The 23,546-nt window shown below is 42.8% G+C and overlaps 2 protein-coding genes across 4 annotated transcripts in view; one reads left to right on the top strand and one right to left on the bottom strand.

The window, feature by feature from the left end:
• ckap2l (cytoskeleton associated protein 2-like) overlaps nucleotides 1–23,546 on the bottom strand; it is a 90,697-nt gene that overhangs the window by 64,911 nt on the left and 2,240 nt on the right. For all 3 annotated transcript variants that reach the window (XM_052479287.1, XM_052479286.1, XM_052479288.1), the window contains exons 3-5: nucleotides 21,948–22,008; nucleotides 19,932–21,616; nucleotides 19,320–19,518 (exon numbers count right to left, since the gene is read on the bottom strand). In XM_052479287.1, the coding sequence (XP_052335247.1) occupies nucleotides 19,320–19,518; nucleotides 19,932–21,616; nucleotides 21,948–22,008 (1,945 nt within the window). The remainder of the gene's footprint in view (nucleotides 1–19,319; nucleotides 19,519–19,931; nucleotides 21,617–21,947; nucleotides 22,009–23,546) is intronic.
• Nucleotides 3,344–8,270, top strand: LOC127911764 (uncharacterized). The gene is made up of 2 exons (XM_052479289.1): nucleotides 3,344–5,559; nucleotides 5,689–8,270. The coding sequence occupies exons 1-2, from the start codon at nucleotides 4,983–4,985 to the stop codon at nucleotides 6,141–6,143; spliced, it is 1,032 nt and encodes a 343-aa protein (XP_052335249.1). The 5' UTR covers nucleotides 3,344–4,982; the 3' UTR covers nucleotides 6,144–8,270.

A 23,546-nucleotide genomic window follows, 5' to 3' on the forward strand; every position in this document is an offset into this window, starting at 1 on the left:
TCAGAAGGAGAGTGCATTTAACTCACTGAGAGGGGGATAGAATCAATGGATATTGGAAAAATAAGGATAAGATAGAAACTACGTAAAGATAGATATATATATACACTGACATAATAAATGTGTTAATAACTATTCTGGAACGTGTTAAAAAGTATTAAACGGTTATAACGGTCTGTGAAGTAGAGAGAAAGAACACATAGGTAAAGCACAAATTATACTATATGGTAAAAATTCACCTAGACTGTCTCGAAGAAATAGTAAAAACAAACACATAAAGTAAGGGATATGGCCTAGGTATATACATTACAGCACCGTGAAGGACGGTAGGAGGAAGCAGGGCTCTGCACCAGGAGAGCCTGCAGGATAATAATAGCCTGAAGGAAAGGCAGAGGTGTCAGGTTACAGGAGCCAGAAGAGAGTGGGATTGGATAAGATTATCAAAATAGTATAAATTAGGAATAAAAACAATAAGAAACAGTAGAATAGAATATAATAAGTAAGAACCAATAAGTAAAAAGTGTAGATATTATAAATAATTAATTTAAAAGGAAAAGTATCAGATAGGATTAAAAACACTTGGTAAAGTTAAAAGAGACAGAGTAGACAACTGAAAAAATGAATAGAACACCAGTAGAGATCTTAGGGTGAGGCACCTCCCGAGAAAAAAATAAATAAATAAATAGTGGCATGAAAACAAACAGACTGTTTCTCCCTGGAATATAGAGAGCCAAATTTAATAAATCCACGGAGTCCCTGAAAGAAGAGCACGTTAATTCTAACAATTCGGCTTTAATATGAAAGAGCAAACTGGATAATGTAGGGCAACATTACCCGGTAAACAGGATAAATAAAATAAACAATTAAGGGAGGCAATTATGAATTTAAACGATCACAAAACCATAATAACAAGCTCAATTTAATAATAATAATAATATATGCCATTTAGCAGACGCTTTTATCCAAGGCGACTTACAGTCAGTCATGTGTGCATACATTCTACGTATGGGTGGTCCCGGGAATCGAACCCACTACCCTGGCGTTACAAGCGCCATGCTCTACCAACTGTGCTACAGAAGGGGTAATTTACCAGCGTTTTGATGTTAACATTCTACCATCAGAAAATACATTACGATGGGGGACAGATATGAATCTGCTTGCCCTCGCAGACGTGCGAGTGGTCAGCAGAGCTAGAGAATATCTCAGCGTAAGAAATAGCTCCCTGTTTTAGATGAGGAGCTAATGGGTATGGGAAGAATGAGTGTGAGGTGACCCTGGAACTTAGTGCGGTAGCAGAGAATACAGCTACACAGGAGTTTGCATCTTTTTCAAAAAAGCAACAACTAATCGTTTTGAGGTTAGTAAGAATTACATTTTCATCAAGCGGTGTATAAGTCTTTGATCAATCAATAAGTGGTTCATGGAAATTACAGTTGATATGTGATGAAATACGTACTAGATCACGTTTTACCTAACCTTAAGTAATATACCGATGGGATTTACTAACGGTCTCACTTGGAATCATGTTGCATTGAAACAATAGTTTCAGGGGTGATAAAATACGTGGTGGATTTGTTATTAGCGTCAAAAGACGGGGAAATAAACGTATATGAAAAATCACCACCTTGGTAAAATTAGCTGGAGGAAAAGAAAAATGTAACATATTTGGTGTTTTTCAATTTCTAAGAAAAAAAAAAAAAACCTGGGATCAGGAAGAAACTATGCATTCTGTGCATGGCTAAACTAATCTCGCATGTTCAGAAAAACGTAAGGGGTTTTCAGTTTTGATAGACATTCTATACCGTCATTCTCTGAAACTGCTAATACGCTTATAGAATTAAATCATTGTATAAGTAATACTATTGGCTTGCTGATTAAAAGGTAACATTGTGAATGCTAATGAAATGTACACTTTCTTTTCCAGAAAAAGGGGTTTCATTTTCTCTGGTCAAAATGCCCTTGGAGACTGCGATACTGAGGAAAGCAGTTAGTAATAGTCAGCCGCTTTAAAAGTAAACGTATCTGGATACGGCTATAAATGGAGTTCCGGATAAGTGAGGCTAGTTCCCATGTGTTCTTAACCTATGGTTCACTCTAGTAGGTGCACACCTTATACCGCGAACAATATGTGTTAGTGGATTTAATTTGAAAGGGGTCATTTTCAATTCAGTTTCAAATTGGGTGAGCAGAAGGATGGAAATATTTATTTTTCTGAAAATGTTTTAAAACGTTTCTTAAGAAAAAGGGAGTGTCAAATGCCCTTGAACCCTAAGAATTTCCCGTGAAGACTGATCAACTTCACTGGAAATTGTTGGAACAGGTGGGATGTCATTATAAAGTGACTAAGAAACACCAGTCTCTACTCAAAGTGTACAATTACTTTGAGACTCTATTATTTCCTTAGGAAAATTATGAAGGGATGTAATCTTAAATTGACTAGTTACTCAAATAGGTTATTTTTATTTAACATGTGGTCATAGGCAAAATTATCAGTTCCCTGGGGTTATGGTCTTTGGGTAAATACACACATGTGCTTTGTTCATTCTGCATATAGATTGCATATATGTTAACAGGGGATGACAGTTACTCCAAATGGTTTATGATATAGGTACTGGGATAATTTCATTTTGGGTTTCAACACAAAATTTGCAACATTGGAATATTGGAGTGTGGGTGTCTGCTAGGGTTATGTTGATAATTACATAATCTGAAACTCGTCTGAGAGATTGCCAGTAGAATAAGGAAGTTATCATGGAAGGTGACGTCAGAATGCTTTAATGCATGGGAGAGATATTTTTATCACAACAAGTGTGTGAGATGCTCAAACGCACCCTACTGGCTGAAAAGTGAGGGATAACTGTGTCTGATGGCCTGTGAACTATATCTGAAATAGACATGCTGGAATGATGTGTGTTGAATTAAGAAGGTGGAATTTGAGTTAAAGTAAGCAATAGGGACTGTTATTCTGAATTTGGGTTGGACAATTTATACAACTTTTTAGTTATGATTTGGATATAGAACTGTTTAAATTTACTAGGCCTAGGAAAGCTCTGGAAACTAATCCTGAGACAGGGAGGTTGACAGAATTGACAGAATATTAGATTAAGGGTTTTGTTTATTATGTCAGTAGAACTTTAATGTTAAGTTGTATTGATATAATTAATTGAATAAAAGGTTTATAGTCTGTTTCGCGATAACACCAAGGATGGAGAAGAGACCAGGTTTAATTACATTAGGAGCAGTGGTAATTTTTTGCAATTATGCAGTTATCATTTATTTATTTTTATTTATTTATTTAAAAAATAGAGTGAATAAAAGAAATAAATAAATAATATCAATCTCTTGGTTGGTCAATTTGTTTGTTTTTAGGAACATAAATGTATATTGTTCCTAAGGAGGGATATAGATATAAATTGACTAAAATTGAGTTGAGAATGTTTTAGGAAATTAGGAGTAGTGACTTATATATGGGAACTGCATTGGGGATCTGAGGGGGATCATAAATGAAGGTTATGATAGTGGAGGGGTGTTATTTCTAGAAACTATGTATATTATTAGAGAAGATACCTCACAGAAAAGGAAGGACAGCTGGCTGTGAAAAATGTAGAAATATAAAATATAGAGACAATTCTAAAAAGAAAATGTAACATTATACAGATTATGGTAAAAGTAATAAGTGGTGGAATTCTGAACATTATAGCAAAAGTTTAAGAAACTTATAACTGAGTTTTGTTAGGATTGGATATTCTTCCAACTGGAAGACACTTGACTGATTACATGTTATTCTTACAGCAGTTGCTGTAGGGACCATAATTCGGCTATCATTATGTATAACTATATCAATGGCAGGAGGCAGGGTATTTGAGACAGAATGTTTACTACAGAGGGCTGTTATTTAGATATTACAAATCCGTGATCTTGCTATAAGAAGAAAGTCTCTTGTCAGGAAATAACCCATGTGTTAGTGTGTATGTCCTCAGAAAAAGAAAACAGCACTCAAGAGGCCAGATGGAAGGGCATGGGCTGAATTCTGGAGACTGAGTGTACACAAAGATACACCAGGCTGGAGGTATACCATACAGCACCTGCAATGGTAAAGATCGCTATGGCTCTCTTCGGTGGGTGAATAATTCTCACAAAACGTAAGGTCCAGCTGAATAATGGGTGAGCTTGAAAACACCATGACAGAGGAACCAAGTTAGAGAGAAAGACTAGATTCCACTGTAAACATACTGGGTTTGGTTTGGGAGCTACTTGTTTTATTTGTTAATGCATCATGATGTGAAAAAGGATAGATGTTAGGGTACTCTAGACAACATGTTGAAGTCATTGATGTGAAAGCATATACAGTGTTAAATTACTTCAAAAAGAGAAATTGTTGATTAAGGATATGCATATGCTTATCAGTTGAAATGGAGCAGATGGAAACAAAATTTAAAAAATAAATAAATGAAATAAAAATGACATGATTTGGGAACACCTCTCAGAACCTGGGGCCGAAAGAGGAAGACTGGATAAAAGCAAGAGGAAGCTTATTAGAGCTTTTATTTTTGTGGAGTCCAGCAGAAAAGCATCCTGGAGGCATAGAGTCAGGTGAAGAGAGAGTGGGAATTGTCATGGTCTCAGATTTCGGTATTCGTGAATATATTTATGCAAAACACATAACATTGTCAATACTGTTATGTTCTGTACTTTGCTTTCCAAGTCGTATGTTTAGGAACCTGAACCAGGACGAGAGGTTCCACGTCTGATGATCCAAGGGGACCAGAGGGGCCTTGTCCAGGTGATACCAGGAGATCTGGTCTACATTTGAGTGTTCCGGAAAAAGTGGGATCAGCCAAGGAGAAAAGGACCCAACGAAGTGGCCAGAGCAACAAGAACGACCGTCCAAGTGAAAGGAAGTCCAACGTGGTACCATCTGAACCACTGCACCAGAGTCCCATCAGAAACAAGGAGACAACCGCACAGCGATAAGAACACCGAGGATGCTGATTCAACAAGCGGAAGCCCGGAAGGAGCAGGAGCAGCAGAGAAGATTGAGACGCCGGGGAGGAGCCAAGAAACCAGCAGACCAAGTGGAAGCCAGGATACGACAAATGCACTGTCTGCTGCACTCAGAAAAGGACGAAGAAGAAACAACACTGGAGAAAATACCTGCAAACAATCAATATTCTCTCCAGTGGGGCCAGAGAGTCCAGGGTTGGGGGAAAATAACAGGCCTGCTACTCCTAATGACATACATGTTGAGGCAGACCTCCCTGACAGAAGCCCTCCACAGTGGGACCCCGAAATACCACCTACAGAATGGGAACAACTCTTCCCTGAAATCGATGCCTATCCAGATGGAAGCCCAGTCCAGTCAAAGGAGGGAGCTCCAGGGGAAGGAACAGAAAGGGAGACCCCACAAGAAGGAGGAGAAGGAAGAGTCTCGCAGGCTGAAGAAGAGGAGGATTTCCCCAAAATTGACTTTTCAACTCTTGAATGGTCCCCGTAACAGACAATTGAAGATAGAACAACAAAATAATAATGACATTGCCATGACAAGAGCAACAGTAAACACTGGTACAGGAACAACAGACTCACGCACAATTAAGCAGTATGGTGAAAACAGGAAGAGAAGAGAGGAACCCGCTGAACAATCTAAGAAGACTGACAAGGTTAGCATTTCTGTTCCACCTCAAATCATAACAGAAACAGGAGAACAGAAGTCAATCTCAATCAAGAGGATCAAACCTCTGCCTGAGACTACATTCTGTGGATGGACACATCATCAGACAAAGGGAGAAGTCATCTGGGACCCGAAAGGATGTGGCCTGACGGTAACCAAAAAAGAAGATGAGTGGTTGCTTACCTTGAATAAGATCGAACATGTTGAAGGTGAAGAATTTATAGTTGAAATAGCAAGAACAAGGTTAACTGAAGGAAGTAGTGTAACTGTTATTAGAATTGGTCCTACGCCAATACCTGAACAGGAGGAGCCTGTGACAACCAGAACAATGACAACAACAGTGGCAGCTGTTACAAAGACTACGGTAGTCACCACTAGGCTAATGTCTACTGCTCCTACCAAGCAGTCCACTGTACCCACAAAGAAACCTGAAGCATCAGGGTCAGGAGGTTTTTTACTGACATTTGGAACTTTCTAGCAAACTCTAACAATCTACCTCGAGAAAAGGACATTGCGATTCCAACTGAGACTGTAACTCCAACTGATACTTTAACCCTAGAACTGCACAAGGACAAATCATTAAAGATATTAGTAAAAAATGAATGGTATGAATGGGCTCAATATACAGCATTAAAATTAAAACTGACAAATTGCTTATTATGTGCACCCTCTCCGCTGACAGAATTAGTGGTGGTACCTAATCCTTATGATTATAGGGACTGTGCTGACTTTAATAGGAACTTTTGTCATTTGAGTAGATCAGAAAGGCTGAATGTTTGTCATATTTGGGTAATCCATCCTATCAAAGATATTACAAGCAAGCTGGCTGGGGAAAATGGTGTCAAGAATTGGATATACGGGTAGAACCACAAAAGTTAGAGGCCCCATATAAATATCAAATAGATTATCAACAACCGTATGAATGTTTTAACAGCACGAAAAGACAGAATGAGATGGGAAAGTTTAAAGGTAAATGTGGGATCACATGGCACTTAACTAAGGACACCAATTAGAATGCAGACACTCCAGTAAGGGCTATTTATCAAGCAGCTGGTAGTTGGGAGGGAAAAGTATTTGTTCATGACGATTGTCAAAATCAAACTCTAGCGCTACCATTAATTGCACCGTATGAAGAACAGACTATGATAGTGGCAGATTTCTTCTGGGTATGTGGAGGGCAAAGGTTAAGGGCAACATTACCAAATGAATGGACAGGCCTTTGTACAAGAGTGAGTTAGGTTGATTCAACAGATAAGTGTCACTGAATGGGATCCTGGTGAGTCTAAGCAAAATACAAAAAATAGAGTAAGGAGGGAATATAAATCTGACCCCAAGGTCTATTTAGATGCAATAGGACAACCTAGAGGAGTTCCTATTGGCTGTCGGAGGACCTCTAGACTGTTCCTTTGGTAATCCTAATTGTCTATATGGGGTTACTCCAGGGGGTGGTTATGCTTGCCATGGGTTGTGAAAAATATAAATAAAAGAGCACGTAGTCATCACGCTGTTCCTTTGTTGTGCTATGTAACAGAAAGGGGAGTCTATTGTCTGTTAGGAAGCCAAATGTTTTGTGTTTATTTTTAATATATATATATCCATACATATATATCCTTTTGTTTAATAAAAGTTAGGTTTGTCTTCTACAATAAGGATCATTGTTAACATGTTAGGTAACAGAGGGGATTCCGGTTACGAGTGTCTACGGACCATGTCCTTAATCTTCTAACAGGTCTGGTTATCTTTGATAATAGTTGTTAGAGAGGTGTCTGCAAGGGAGGATCATGTTAAGATGTTTTATTTTAGAATGATGTCATATTGCATTTATTTGTACAAACTGCAGGAAGTTTATTTTAACAGAACCATATTCATTGTATTATTTTCTCTCAATTCTACATAACTGAGATAACCTTAGGCAAGGCTATGTACTACATGCTCATTGCTTTTTCACAGTATATTCATTTATTGAAAGTGCTTTATTTTTGTTTCCAACTGTATCTTTTACTCCTATTTGTGTTATTGATTGGAGAAGTTTGGTCCAGTTGGGATGTGACATATTCATATTCATTTCATCTTCTATTTGTATGTATATAGTTGATGTTAGTTTTGCCTTCATCCTTCTTGGTGTTCTTTAAAGGGTTTTTATGTGAGACTGTTCAGTCTCAGAGGGGGAATTATGTTGGAGCGAACCATTGAGAGGCTGAAGTAGCAAGCACATGCACATTAAGAGAAGATGATATCCAGGCCATATGACACCCAGACCATACTCTATTTATGTAGGAATACATTAACCAAGACCATACGTGCATTCATGACAGCTGAACATGCTGTGGTCAGCAGGGTGCAGGAATAAAGATGTAGGCAGGATGACTGATGACTAACATGTAAAACATAGGCATGCAGTATATACATTATTTTTAGAACATGGAAAGAGTTCTGCCATCGTTGTTACCAAAACCGGATACTAAGGGGGAGTGACTTTGTGTACATATGTGATGTACACCAATACTATGTATGTATAAAAGCAGAGCCAGTGCTAAGAAGCAGCGGCTTTCCCGCGGACCAGCACGGCTTTAATAACTTGCATTAAAGTCTACATTGAATTCAACAGTTTCTTCTGAGAGTATTATATTTCTATAGACAGTATTATATTTCTGTAACGATTATCTACGACATTATCTAGTCCAACGCTCTAACCATTGCACTCCATGAGTAGCCTGCCTGTTACGCGAATGTAGTAGAAGCCAAGGTAAATTGCTAGCTAGCATTAAACTTATCTTATAAAAAACAATCAATCATAATCACTAGTTATAACTACTTATCCAGTTTAGCAGGCAATATTAACCAGGTGAAATTGTGTCATTTCTCTTGCGTTCATTGCACGCAGAGTCAGGGTATATGCAACAGTTTGGGCAGCCTGGCTCATTGCAAACTAATTTGCCAGAATTTTACGTAATTATGACATACATTGAAGGTTGTGCAATGTAACAAGAATATTTAGACTTAGGGATGCCACCCGTTAGATAAAATACCGAACGGTTCCGTATTTCACTGAAATTATAAACGTTTTGTTTTCGAAATTATAGTTTCCAGATTCTATCATATTAATGACCAAAGGCTCGTATTTCTGTGTGTTATGTTATAATTAAGTCTGATTTGATAGAGCAGTCTGACTGAGCGATGGTAGGTAGCAGCAGGCTCGTAAGCATTCATTCAAACAGCACTTTCGTGCATTTTGCCAGCAGCTCTTCGCAAGCACAGCGCTGTTTATGACTTCAAGCCTATCAGCCTAATGGCTGGTGTAACCGATGTGAAATGGCTAGCTACTTAGCGGGGTGTGCACTAATATTGTTTCAAACGTAACTCGCTTTTAGATTTGGAGTAGTTATTCCCCTTGTGCTGCAAGGGCCACGGCTTTTGTGGAGCGATGGGTAACGATGCTTCGAGTGTGGCTGTTGTCTTTGTGTTCCTGGTTCGAGCCCAGGGAGGAGCGAGGCGAGGGAAGGAAGCTATACAATTACACTGGCAATACTAAAGTGTCTATAAGAACATCCAATATTGAAGACGGATGTTGTGACGACCCTCCCACTCGTCTGCCTTATTCTCTCTTTGTTGTTTCCTTATTAGGATGCCGGTGGGCGGAGTTGGGAGGGTCGTCAGCTACATGGGAAACACCTGGGCCCGGTGTCTCCCAGGATAAATACACCACTTCCCCATTCATGGAGGAGACTCTCTCCATGCAGACACCTTTATAGATTTTGTGTTTCTTGGTGGTTTTTGAGTTGTTTGCTTTAGCATCTTTTCAACACCCTGCATTATCACATTCATGCATGCAAAACACTCACTTACACTACTGATTACACACACCATTGTTTATTTTCCTTAGTTGCTTTAGTTAATAAATATATATTTTGTTACGCCTTATCTCCACGTTGTCTCCCTTTTGTTAACGGGCTTTGAGCCGGTTCGTGACAATGTTAAAAGGAACCACCAGCTTTCATATGTTCTCATGTTCTGAGCAAAGAACTTAAACGTTAGCTTTCTTACATGGCACATATTGCACTTTTACTTTCTTCTCCAACACTTTGTTTTTGCATTATTTAAACCAAATTGAACATGTTTATTTATTTGTGGCTAAATTGATTTTATTGATGTATTATATTAAGTTAAATAAGTGTTCATTCAGTATTGATGTAATTGTCATTATTACAGATAAATAAATGTGAAAAATAAAAAAAATGTTCGATTAATCGGTATCAGCCTTTTTGGTCCTCCAATAATCGGTATAAAAATAAAAAAAACATAATCGGTCGACCTCTACTACAGAGCTATATCTATCCCACCCTGCCTTTCTAAGGTCTTCGAAAGCCAATTTAACAAACAGATTACTGAACATTTCGAATACCACTGCACCTTCTCCACTATGCAATCTGGTTTCAGAGCTGGTCATGGGTGCACCTCAGCCACGCTCAAGGTCCTAAATGATATCTTAACCGCCATCGATAAGAAACAATACTGTGCAGCCGTATTCATTGACCTGGCCAAGGCTTTCGACTCTGTCAATCACCACATCCTCATCGGCAGACTCGATAGCCTTGGTTTCTCAAATGATTTCCTCACCTGGTTCACCAACTACTTCTCTGATAGAGTTTAGTGTGTCAAATCGGAGGGCCTGTTGTCCAGTCTCTCTGGGGGTGCCACAGGGTTCAATTCTTGGACCGACTCTTCTCTGTATTCATCAATAATGTCGCTCTTGCTGCTGGTGAGTCTCTGATCCACCTCTATGCAGATGACACCATTCTGTATACTTCTGGCCCTTCTTTGGACACTGTTAACAACCCTCCAGACGAGCTTCAATGCCATACAACTCTACTTCCGTGGCCTCCAATTGCTCTTAAATACAAGTAAAACTAAATGCATGCTCTTCAACCGATCGCGGCCTGCACCTGCCCGCCCGTCCAACATCACTACTCTGGACGGTTCGGACTTAGAATATGTGGACAACTACAAATACCTAGGTGTCCGGTTAGACTGTAAACTCTCCTTCCAGACTCACATCAAACATCTCCAATCCAAAGTTAAATCTAGAATTGGCTTCCTATTTCACAGCAAAGCATCCTTCACTCATGCTGCCAAATATACCCTTGTAAAACTAACCATCCTACCAATCCTCGACTTTGGCGATGTCATTTACAAAATAGCCTCCAATACCCTACTCAATAAATTGGATGCAGTCTATCACAGTGCAATTAGTTTTGTCACCAAAGCCCCATATACTACCCACCACTGCGACCTGTACGCTCTCGTTGGCTGGCCCTCGCTTCATACTCGTCACCAAACCCACTGGCTCCAGGTCATCTACAAGACCCTGCTAGGTCAAGTCCCCCCTTATCTCAGCTTGCTGGTCACCATAGCAGCACCCACCTGTAGCACGCGCTCGCTCCAGCAGGTATATCTCTCTGGTCACCCCCAAAACCAACTCTTCCTCTGGCCGCCTCTCCTTCCAGTTCTCTGCTGCCAATGACTCGAAAGAACTACAAAAATCTCTGAAACTGGAAACACTTCTCCCTCACCAGCTCACAGATTAATGCACCTGTACATAGCCCATCTATAATTTATCCCAAATAGCTACCTCTTTCCCTACTGTATTTATTTATTTTGCACCCCATTATTTCTCTCTACTTTGCACATTCTTCCACTGCAAATCTACCATTCCAGTGTTTTACTTGCTATATTTTATTTACTTTGCCACCATGGCCTTTCTTCCCCTTACCTCCCTTATCTGACATTGTATATAGACTTATTTTTCTACCGAATTATTGACTGTATGTTTGTTTTACTCCACGTGTAACTCTGTGTTGTTGTATGTGTCGAACTGCTTTGCTTTGTCTTGGCCCGGACGCAATTGTAAATGAGAACTTGTTCTCAACTTGCCTACCTGGTTAAATAAAGCTGAAATAATAATAATATATATTTTTTTATGTCCGCACTGTGACGCCTAAGACAGCGCTACAGGGAGACAGGACGGACAGCTGATCGTCCTCACAGTGGCTGACCACGTAACAACACCTGCACAGGATTCGTACATCCGAACACCACACCTGCGGGGCAGGTACAGGATGGCATCAACAACTACCTGAGTTACACCAGGAACGCACAATCCCTCCATCAGTGCTCAGACTGTCTGCAATAGGCTGAGAGGCTGGACTGAGGGCTTGTAGGGCTGTTGTAAGACAGGGCCTCACCAGACATCATCGGCAACAACGTCGCTGGACCAGACAGACTGGCAAAAAGTGCTCTTCACTGACGAGTTTTGTCTCACCAGGGGTGATGGTTGGATTTGCGTTTATCGTCGAAGGAATGAGCGTTACACCGAGGCCTGTACTCTGGAGACTGCAACGTTCTCTGCTTCACGGAAACATGGCTCACTGGGAAGACGCTATCCAGGGCGGTGCAGCCAACGGGTTTCTCCACGCATTGCGCCGACAGAAACATACATCTCTCTGGTAAGAAGAGTGGCGGGGGCGTATGCCTCATGACTAACGGGACATGGTGTGATGAAGGAAACATACAGGAACTCAAATCCTTCTGTTCACCTGATTTAGAATTCCTCACAATCAAATGTAGACCGCATTATCTTCCAAGAGAATTCTCTTCGATTATAATCACAGCCGTATATACCCCCCCCCAAGCAGACACATCGATGGCTCTGAACAAAATTTATTTAACTCTTTGCAAACTGGAAACCACTTATCCGGAGGCTGCATTCATTGTAGCTGGGGATTTTAACAAATCTAATCTGAAAACAAGACTCCCTCAATTTTATCAGCATATTGATTGCGCAACCAGGGGTGGTAAAACCTTGGATCATTGTTACTCTTACTTCCGCGACGCATATAAGGCCCTGCCCCGCCCCCCTTTCGGGAAAGCTGACCATGACTCCATTTTGCTGATCCCTGCCTACAGGCAGAAATTAAAACAAGAGGCTCCCACGCTGAGGTCTGTCCAACGCTGGTCAGACCAAGCTGACTCTACACTCCAAGACTGCTTCCATCACGTGGACTGGGACATGTTTCGCATTGCGTCAGATGGAAATATTGACGAATACGCTGATTCGGTGTGCGAGTTCATTAGAACGTGCGTCGAAGATGTCGTTCCCATAGCAACGATAAAAACATTCCCAAACCAGAAACCGTGGATTGATGGCAGCATTCGCGTGAAACTGAAAGCGCGAACCACTGCTTTTAATCAGGGCAAGGTGTCTGGTAACATGTCCGAATATAAACAATGCAGCTATTCCCTCCGCAAGGCTATTAAACAAGCTACGCGTCAGTACAGAGACAAAGTGGAATCTCAATTCAATGGCTCAGACACAAGAGGCATGTGGCAGGGTCTACAGTCAATCACGGACTACAAGAAGAAACCCAGCCCAGTCACAGACCAGGATGTCTTGCTCCCAGGCAGACTAAATAACTTTTTTGCCCGCTTTGAGGACAATACAGTGCCACTGACACTGCCTGCAACGAAAACATTCTGTCTCTCCTTCACTGCAGCCGAGGTGAGTAAGACATTTAAACGTGTTAACCCTCGCAAGGCTGCAGGCCCAGACGGCATCCCCAGCCGCGCCCTCAGAGCATGCGCAGACCAGCTGGCCGGTGTGTTTACGGACATATTCAATCAATCCCTATACCAGTCTGCTGTTCCCACATGCTTCAAGAGGGCCACCATTGTTCCTGTTCCCAAGAAAGCTAAGGTAACTGAGCTAAACGACTACCGCCCCGTAGCACTCACTTCAGTCATCATGAAGTGCTTTGAGAGACTAGTCAAGGACCATATCACCTCCACCCTACCTGACACCCTAGACCCACTCCAATTTGCTTACCGCCCAAATAGGTCCACAGACGATGCAATCTCAACCACACTGCCCTAACCCACCTGGACAAGAGGAATACCTATGTGAGAATGCTGTTCATCGACTACAGCTCGGCATTCAACACCATAGTACCCTCCAAGCTCGTCATCAAGCTCGAGACCCTGGGTCTCGACCCCGCCCTGTGCAACTGGGTACTGGACTTCCTGACGGGCCGCCCCCAGGTGGTGAGGGTAGGCAACAACATCTCCTCCCCGCTGATCCTCAACACGGGGGCCCCACAAGGGTGCGTTCTGAGCCCTCTCCTGTACTCCCTGTTCACCCACGACTGCGTGGCCACGCACGCCTCCAACTCAATCATCAAGTTTGCGGACGACACAACAGTGGTAGGCTTGATTACCAACAACGACGAGACGGCCTACAGGGAGGAGGTGAGGGCTCTCGGAGTGTGGTGTCAGGAAAATAACCTCACACTCAAAGTCAACAAAACTAAGGAGATGATTGTGGACTTCAGGAAACAGCAGAGGGAACACCCCCCTATCCACATCGATGGAACAGTAGTGGAGAGGGTAGCTAGTTTTAAGTTCCTCGGCATACACATCACAGACAAACTGAATTGGTCCACTCACACTGACAGCGTCGTGAAGAAGGCGCAGCAGCGCCTACTCATCCTCAGGAGGCTGAAGAAATTCGGCTTGTCACCAAAAGCACTCACAAACTTCTACAGATGCACAATCGAGAGCATCCTGGCGGGCTGTATCACCGCCTGGTACGGCAACTGCTCCGCCCTCAACCGTAAGGCTCTCCAGAGGGTAGTGAGGACTGCACAACGCATCACCGGGGGCAAACTACCTGCCCTCCAGGACACCTACACCACCCGTTGTTACAGGAAGGCCATAAAGATCATCAAGGACATCAACCACCCGAACCACTGCCTGTTCACCCCGCTATCATCCAGAAGGCGAGGTCAGTACAGGTGCATCAAAGCTGGGACCGAGAGACTGAAAAACAGCTTCTATCTCAAGGCCATCAGACTGTTAAACAGCCACCACTAACATTGAGTGGCTGCTGCCAACACACTGTCATTGACACTGACCCAACTCCAGCCATTTTAATAATGGGAAATGATGTAAATATATCACTAGCCACTTTAAACAATGCTACCTTATATAATGTTACTTACCCTACATTATTCATCTCATATGCATATGTATATACTGTACTCTACATCATCGACTGCATCCTTATGTAATACATGTATCACTAGCCACTTTAACTATGCCACTTTGTTTACTTTGTCTACACACTCATCTCATATGTATATACTGTACTCGATACCATCTACTGTATGCTGCTCTGTACCATCACTCATTCATATATCCTTATGTACATATTCCTTATCCCCTTACACTGTGTATAAGACAGTCGTTTTGGAATTGTTAGTTAGATTACTTGTTGGTTATCACTGCATTGTCGGAACTAGAAGCACAAGCATTTCGCTACACTCGCATTAACATCTGCTAACCATGTGTATGTGACAAATAAAATTTGATTTGATTTGACTTGGAGGGGGATCGATTGGGAGGTGGAGGGTCCGTCATGGTCTGGGGCGGTGTGTCACAGCATCATCGGACTGAGCTTGTTGTCATTGCAGGCAATCTCAACGCTGTGTGTTACAGGGAAGACATCATCCTCCCTCATGTGGTATCCTTCCTGCAGGCTCATCCTGACATGACCCTCCAGCATGACAATGCCACCAGACATACTGCTCGTTCTGTGTGTGATTTCCTGCAAGACAGGAATGTCTGTTCTACCATGGCCAGCAAAGAGCCAGGATCTCAATCCCATTGAGCACGTCTGGGACCTGTTGGATTGGAGGGTGAGGGCTAGGGCCATTCCTCCCAGAAATGTCAGGGAACTTGCAGGTGCCTTGGTGGAAGAGTGGGGTAACATCTCACTGGCAAATCTGGTGCAGTCCATGAGGAGGAGATGCACTGCAGTACTTAATGCAGCTGGTGGCCACACCAGATACTGACTGTTACTTTTGATTTTGACCCCCCCTTTGTTCAGGGACACATTAATCCATTTGTTAGTCACATGTCTGTGGAACTTGTTCAGTTTATGTCTCAGATGTTGAATCTTGTTATGTTCATACAAATATTTACACACGTCAAGTTTCCTGAAAATGAACGCAGTTGACAGTGAGAGGACCTTTCTTCTTTTGCTGAGTTTATATAGAAATATAGGCCTAAGTAAGTTACTGTTTGAAGACTTAACAGGACGCGTTCTTGGGCGTACAGCTCGAAGGGGTGGTTATACAAGGCTGCTATACAAAGCCTACTAATGATAACGACATTACTTATTAATATTTACACGTTAAGTTTCCTGAAAATAAACGCAGTTGACAATGAGAGGATGTTTCTTTTTTTGTTGAGTTAACGTACATGTCTTACACAACCTGGAAGAGTTGCACCACAAATGAATAGCACCTGCGGAACAATATACCTGTTCCTTCAAGTGTCTTGCTCTCGCAGTGAAGGCAGAGGCTGTGTTCCAAATGTCACCCTATGCCCTACATCAGTGGTTCTCTACTAACCACACCCGACTCACTGAATCACCAAGGTGAGCCATTTGGCGACAGCAAAATTGCGAAACATCTGTGGGTCCCTAAGGAAAGGTTAGAGAACCACCGCACTAAGTAGTGCACTACTTTTGACCAAAGCCCTGTCTGTTTTACTAGGCCATTATTCCCTGAATAATAGAAACTACATCATCTGACCTGACCATGTGTTGGACTAATGGCGACACACAAAGCACACAACACACAAAGCAACCGGCCAAGCAACCTCGAAACACATTGTGTAAGAATGGCTGGGTCTACATTCAGCTGCTGCGCTGGTCTCTTCCACTGAAACGCACCACCCCATCGGTCCCAGAGGAATGTCACAGAAGGGATCCAGTAACAGTCACTTATCCAGAGCGACTTACAGTAGTGAGGGCATATATTATTGTACTGGTACCCTGTGGGAATTGAACCAACAACCATTGCAAGTGCCATGTTTTACCAACTGAGACACACGGGACGTGGTCTAGACTGGACGTTAGACAGGCAGAACAGTAACTGGAAAAGCAGTGGAAACTAGAGGTCGACAAATTATAATTTTTAAACGCCGATGCCGATTATTGGAGGACCATAAAAGCCGATACCGATTAAATCGGCAGATTTTTTAAACATTTGTAATAATGACAATAACAACAATACTGAATTAACACTTATTTTAACTTAATATAATACATCAATAAAATCAATTTAGCCTCAAGTAAATAATGAAACATGTTCAATTTGGTTTAAATAATGCAAAAACAAAGTGTTGGAGAAGAAAGGAGAAGAAAGTAATATGTGCCATGTAAGAAAGCTAAAGTTTCAGTTCCTTGCTCAGAACATGAGAACATATGAAAGCTGGTGGTTCCTTTTAACATGAGTCTTCAATATTCCCAGGTAAGAAGTTTTAGGTTGTAGTTATTATAGGAATTATAGGACTATTTCCCTCTATTCCATTTGTATTTCATTAACCTTTGACTATTGGATGTTCTTATGGGCACTTTAGTATTGCCAGTGTAACAGTATAGCTTCCATCCCTCTCCTCCCTGGGCTCGAACCAGCAACACAACGACAATTAGGGCGTGCTAACTGGCCAGCCATTTCACTTCGGTTACACGAGCCTCATCTTGAGAGTTGATAGGCTTGAAGTCATAACCAGTGCAATGCTTGACGCACAACGAAGAGCTGCTGGCAAAACGCATGAAATTGCTGTTTGAATGAATGTTTATGCGCCTGCTTCTGCCTACCACCGCTCAGTCAGATACTTGTATACTCAGATTATATGCAACGCAGGACACGCTAGATAATATCTAGTAATATCATCAACCATGTGTAGTTAACTAGTGATTATGATTGATTGTTTTTTATAAGATAAGTTTAATGCTAACTAGCAACTTACCTTGGCTTACTGCATTCGCATAACAGGCAGCCTCCTTGTGGAGTGCAACGAGAAAGAGGCAGGCCGTTATTGTGTTGGACTAGTTAAGGTTGCAAGATTGGATCCCCCGAGCTGACAAGGTGAAAATCTGTCATTCTGCCCCTGAACAAGGCAGTTATTAACCCACTGTTCCTAGGCCGTCATTGAAAATAAGAATGTGTTCTTAACTGACTTGCCTAGTTAAATAAAAAACAAATAAGCAAAATCGGCACCCAAAAATACAGATTTCCGATTGTAATGAAAACTTGAAATAGGCCCCAATGAATCGGTCGACCTCTGGTGGAAACTGTTAGAGGAAAATATAGTTTAGATGATCAATTATGTATACATTAATGATTAGAACCATTTATGCTAATACTATTATGTTAAGATTTGAAAAGTATGGGTTCTTAATTGTACTGTTACTGAAAATGTAAGCAGAAATGAATTGTGTCTGTGTCTCCTGGGAAAGTTTAAGAAGGAGGGATAAGATAGTTTTTCAAACAGATAAGAATGTTTTGGTTGGATTCCATTAGTGGAGAGAAGTATATCCTTTAGACAGGTTGGAATGTAGTTTATGAGGGGAGTGAAACTATCTCCAGGACCGAATACTACGCCATTGTAAGGCTGGGAGAGGGTGTGAAACTGATGACGTCATTTTATGTCTCCTTTCTTTAAAATGTAATGTTCTTTGTATTTTGAGTCAGTACTCTCTGGAATTAAACACTCTTACCTGGCTTTTAAGACTGGTCTCAATCTACTTCATGCATAATTAATGAACTTACAATTCATTAATGAATTAGAAATGAGTGCTAATTGGTTTTGGCAATTAAAACATAGAGGAATTTAGAATTCCTCTATCAGAAACACACTGGTTGCTGGTATGAGAAAGCTAACAGAATTTCTACAGGGTTCATATAGACAGTGGCAAGTCAAATTCAAGGACAAAAATTATACAAAAAATGCAATAGTTCCTACTTGCCACCAGATGGCATTATATCATCATAACCCCATGAAGAAATGAACCTAGTATTCATCACTCCCTTACAAGTTCTACTCAACAACATGTAAATGAGGGGTAAAGTCAGTACTGATGATTTTGTAATTTGAGTAGTGATGATGAGAGTTTAGGGATATTACCTATTCACATTACTACACAATTCTATTTCATTAATATTTTTAAAGGGAATTTGGTAATCTACTACTTAATAGCTACGAGAAAGTGTCTTGCTGACGACTGGCAGCTTTAGTGTTGCCGGACGGGAGAATGTGCAGGTGGGCTGAGTGAGGTGGGCTGAGTGAGGTGGGCTGAGTGTTGCCGGTCAGGAGAATGTGCGGGTGGGCTGAGTGAGGTGGGCTGAGTGAGGGAAAACGCCATGTGAACAGCCACAACGCCAACAGAGCAACAATCAACCCCCCCAGTTGTTATTGATTTATTTTACCTTTATTTAACTAGGCAAGTCAGTTAAGAACCAATTCTTATTTTTCAATGACGGCCTAGGAACAGTGGGTTAACTACCTGTTCAGGGGCAGGACAGATTTGTACCTTGTCAGCTCGGGGACTTGAACTTGCAACCTTCCAGTTACTAGTCCAACGCTCTAACCGCTCTAACCACTAGGCTACCCTGCCGCCCTTCTGCAGTTACCCCAAGTCACTCAACCAGCCTGAAGACGGCTCCAGGCAGATCACAATTGACAGTTGATTTGTCATACATTTTCAATTCCTGTCAATTCATGTAATCTAACCCAACCCATTCCTCTGCCACACCTCATTGAGCAGTTTGATGCAGTCAGCCAGGCACCGGTCCACAGCTTCAACCAGAGACCTGGCCTCAACTTCCTCCTCCATACCGTCCCAGTAAGCCTGAGGAATGGCCAAGGTGCGCCGCACCCGAGGAGGCCTCACCGGCATGGGGGGACGCTTGTAGGAGATGCCCCTGTTCTCACGCCATTCCTGGAGCTTCTGCCTGAAGACACACACAGAGTGGAATATAAGGTTGTTCAGTAAAATGTTGGGGTAAAGTCAGATGTTTGTAGTCCAATTCAACCACACTATTAAATGAGGTGCTGGGTGGAAAGAATATGGTGGTATAATGGAAAAGACCCAGCACATTCATATGCTACGATACCAACACACATACCTTTTACTGAAGTGAAATGACAATGTTATCTTGGTGTTATTTTGTTATTTCAACAAACAAAATCACAGTAGTTATGTGCACTGTGTAATTCAAGGCCTTATTCAACCAGTCTAGAGTTTAATATTTTAAGACAAGTTGTTCTGTATAAGATTGTCTGCTAAAATCACAAAAATTGAAATTTACCTTATTCTACCTCCTAGTACTTATCTAATTGACAATAAAAAAATTTAAAAACTGACATTCTCTCTTCCTGGGCAGCTGTCATCTTCCTGCGGCCCTCGGTCTTGGGCACGACCCTGGCCTGGTCTCTGGGTGTCTTAAGGCCAACACCAGTCTCCCACCCCACCTCCTCCTGGCCATGGCTGGACTTTTTGGCAGAGCGAGGCACCGTCTGGGGGATCCACACACCACTTGCTGTGCTGCTGTGAGGCCTAGGCAAACACGCCGGAGATGTTGATGAGGGCGATGGAGCATTGGGTTCATTCTTGGTGTCGGTGTCTGCCGACCCGCTCTCCATGTCTCGGTTTTCCTCGGCGCTGCTTTTCTGTCCCATCGCAGCCACAGCTGCATGCATGGCCCTACTCAGAGCCGTGTTCTGCCATTGGCTTCCTGTTATCCCGGTGGAGGCTCGAGAGGCAGCCTTCCATATCCGAGTGCTGGCTCCTGCTCCTCTAGCCTCGGCCCTGTGCTGTGATCCAGCCCTCTGAATATCACCTGGCTTCGTAGCTGCAGTCTTGTGCCCAGGACCAGTAGGGCCTTGGATGATGGGTTTAGGTCCAGTGACAGGTTGTTTCTGCCCTGCTGGTTTACTGGATCTCTCTGGGAGTGGTTTGGAATCAGTCCTGCTCACAGCTTGGCTCCTCCTTTGCCCATTGTCCGCAGCCAAGGCGGTTGTCCTCTGGTTAGTCTCACTCACGCCAGTGAAGGGATTTGTTCTCCTCTGAGTAGTAACTGGTGGCTTTTGGGTCACAGCTGGGACTGGGCTGGTGCTTGGGCATGCTCTGTTCAAGACCAGGGGGGTGAAGGAGACTGATGCTGGAGCAGGGACGGTGGTGCTTCTAGGCTGCACCTGGACAGACACAAGACTTGTCTTGGTTTTAACCATTGTGCTCGGACTCATTCTGGCACTACCGGTGTTGGGCCGCGTGCCGGCTGTGTTGGGCCGCGTGCCGGCTGTGTTGGGCCGCGTGCCGGCTGTGTTGGGCCGCGTGCCGGCTGTGTTGGGCCGCGTGCCGGCTGTGTTGGGCCGCGTGCCGGCTGTGTTGGGACGCGTGCCGGCTGTGTTGGGCCGCGTGCCGGCTGTGTTGGGACGCGTGCCGGCTGTGTTGGGACGCGTGCCGGCTGTGTTGGGACGCGTGCCGGCTGTGTTGGGACGCGTGCCGGCTGTGTTGGGACGCGTGCCGGCTGTGTTGGGACGCGTGCCGGCTGTGTTGGGCCGCGTGCCGGCTGTGTTGGGCCGCGTGCCGGCTGTGTTGAGAGTGTTAGCAGGTTTCCCAGTAATATTAGACTTTGGTCTGGTTGTGTTGGCTGAATGTGTTCTACCAGCGTTTGCCAGGGGTATGGCTGAGCTAGGGCGTGTGTTGCCGACTTTAACAGTTGGATTAGGCTGGGTTCTGGGTTGGTTGGTGGTGCCTGGGCATCTTTTGGTAGGGACAGTGGATTGTGATCTGGCTGGAGCCGTCTTCAGGCTGGTTGAGTGACTTGGGGCAACCGCAGAAGGCTTTGTAATGCCTTTGAGCACGTTGAGACGTGCGGTACTCGATGTTGCAGAGAGGAGACCGTTGGCGGAGCTCTGTTTGTTGGTGGTACTGCAGAAGGTGCCTGTGGTTTGGGAAACGGCGTTGGCCATCAGAGGTTGAACCTTCACCACTCTCTTTTTCATCTTGAGAGCATTTGGACCCCGGTTCTCTTTTCCCGGGTCCAGCTGTAATTACAAAACAATATCAGTTGATATAGTTCGTAACTATTTCCTGCTTAAAGACACCTCAACGTGTCAGTTAAAAAGTATTTTAGATGTCACTTAACAGATGCAGTAGTGAGTACACACTTTTTAATTTAAAAAAATGTCCATACTGGTCCCTTGTTGGAATCAAAACCACAAACCTGACATTGCAAGCGCCGTGTCCAATCAAATGAGCCACACGGTACCTACTATAATTCAAGCCTCACTATATAATTGATAGTGAGCAAACTGCCAGGTTTGCTTTGCGAGAGATGGTGTCAAGGAGAGGAAAGTGATTGGCTACAATACTTACATCATCCTTCACGGTAGACATGGTGATCTGCTTTGCTTTAACGGCATCTCGAAGATAAGGTCTGAAATCAGTCATGTGTGATGGGACATTATTTACAAAACACTATGGATAAAACATATTGCAACTAGTTAATACCGTAGGTCTTTCACTCGCTGCAATACAATACCATGTATAGAAAAACAGGGCAATTCAAGAGGGAGCACCAAAATGAATGTGAAAACGTCATTCTCGTTGCCTGATGTCATTATAAATTACATAGAATTAATCTAATTTATTTATCAAGCCCTTTTTTTCTCCTTTTACATCAGCCAATGTCCCAAAGTGCCAATAATCATTAGATTATAATATTGTAGAAAACAACGTTAACATACTAGTACTTGACAGTGTTGATGAATTAAGAACGTTCATTTGCTGTGACCGTTACTAGTTTAAACGGCGCCTCTCTTGGTTGTAATCCCGTTCATTGAAGGTGTTGTGAGATGGTATCATTTGGATGATTCACCTCCAGATCCTTGGCTTTCATCATTTCAGGAAAGCAGAAGCCAAGGGATTCGTAAAAACAGAGGTTGCAAATGAGTGGCAAAAGTTGTGGACCAGGAAGAGTAAGAGAAGACACCTGTATAAGATCCAGGAAAAGGTGGTGGCAGGGGGGGGGGGGGGGGGGGTATAGGTACAAGGCTGAGACTGGGACACACAAGGCTGAGACTGGGACACACAAGGCTGAGACTGGGACACACAAGGCTGAGACTGGGACACACAAGGCTGAGACTGGGACACACAAGGCTGAGACTGGGACACACAAGGCTGAGACTGGGACACACAAGGCTGAGACTGGGACACACAAGGCTGAGACTGGGACACACAAGGCTGAGACTGGGACACACAAGGCTGAGACTGGGACACACAAGGCTGAGACTGGGACACACAAGGCTCAACAGTACGTTGAAAGTGGTGGGGAAACATGATCATCGTCACACCTCTCAGATGGAGACAGTTGAACATGTTCTCTTTCAGTGCCAGAAATACATGAGACAAAGGGAGCGGTTGTTATTAGATTTGAGGAATAATGAGTGTTGAATAGCCTGGGATTAAGTGAACTGCTGGGGAAATCTTCAGGGGATGAAGTATTTAATTATTTATTTTGTTTCCTTAGGGGGAGAAGATTACTGGGTTGGATTTAGACCTTCACTGTCTCTGATCCACGCCCCAGTCCAGTTGGTGGCATTAATGCAGTTTAAAATTGGTTACCAACCACCATATAAAATCCACAGAATAATAATAATAATAATATACAATGCAAACAAGAACAGATTGTCTTCGCGGAGGATGGATATTGCAATTCAGTCCGTTAGGGTTAATAATTTATTTACAAAGCTATTCAGTTTTCTATTCAGCAGATTTAATTTTGAAAAATGCCATGTTTTCACTCACGAACCTGCAGCCACTAGATGTTTTTTTTTCTTTTTCCCACCTTTATTTAACCAGGTAGGCTAGTTGAGAACACCTTTATTTAACCAGGTAGGCTAGTTGAGAACACCTTTATTTAACCAGGTAGGCTAGTTGAGAACACCTTTATTTAACCAGGTAGGCTAGTTGAGA

The sequence above is a fragment of the Oncorhynchus keta genome, chromosome 25 (assembly GCF_023373465.1).
Source record: "Oncorhynchus keta strain PuntledgeMale-10-30-2019 chromosome 25, Oket_V2, whole genome shotgun sequence".
Lineage (NCBI taxonomy): Eukaryota > Metazoa > Chordata > Actinopteri > Salmoniformes > Salmonidae > Oncorhynchus > Oncorhynchus keta.

Bases quoted from the DNA above. Each gene is read 5' to 3' on its own strand.
- LOC127911764 (XM_052479289.1), top strand. From the start codon at position 4,983: ATGCTGATTCAACAAGCGGAAGCCCGGAAGGAGCAGGAGCAGCAGAGA. The intron at 5,560-5,688 runs GTACAGGAACAA...AAATCATAACAG, and splicing joins AAGAGCAACAGTAAACACTG to AAACAGGAGAACAGAAGTCA.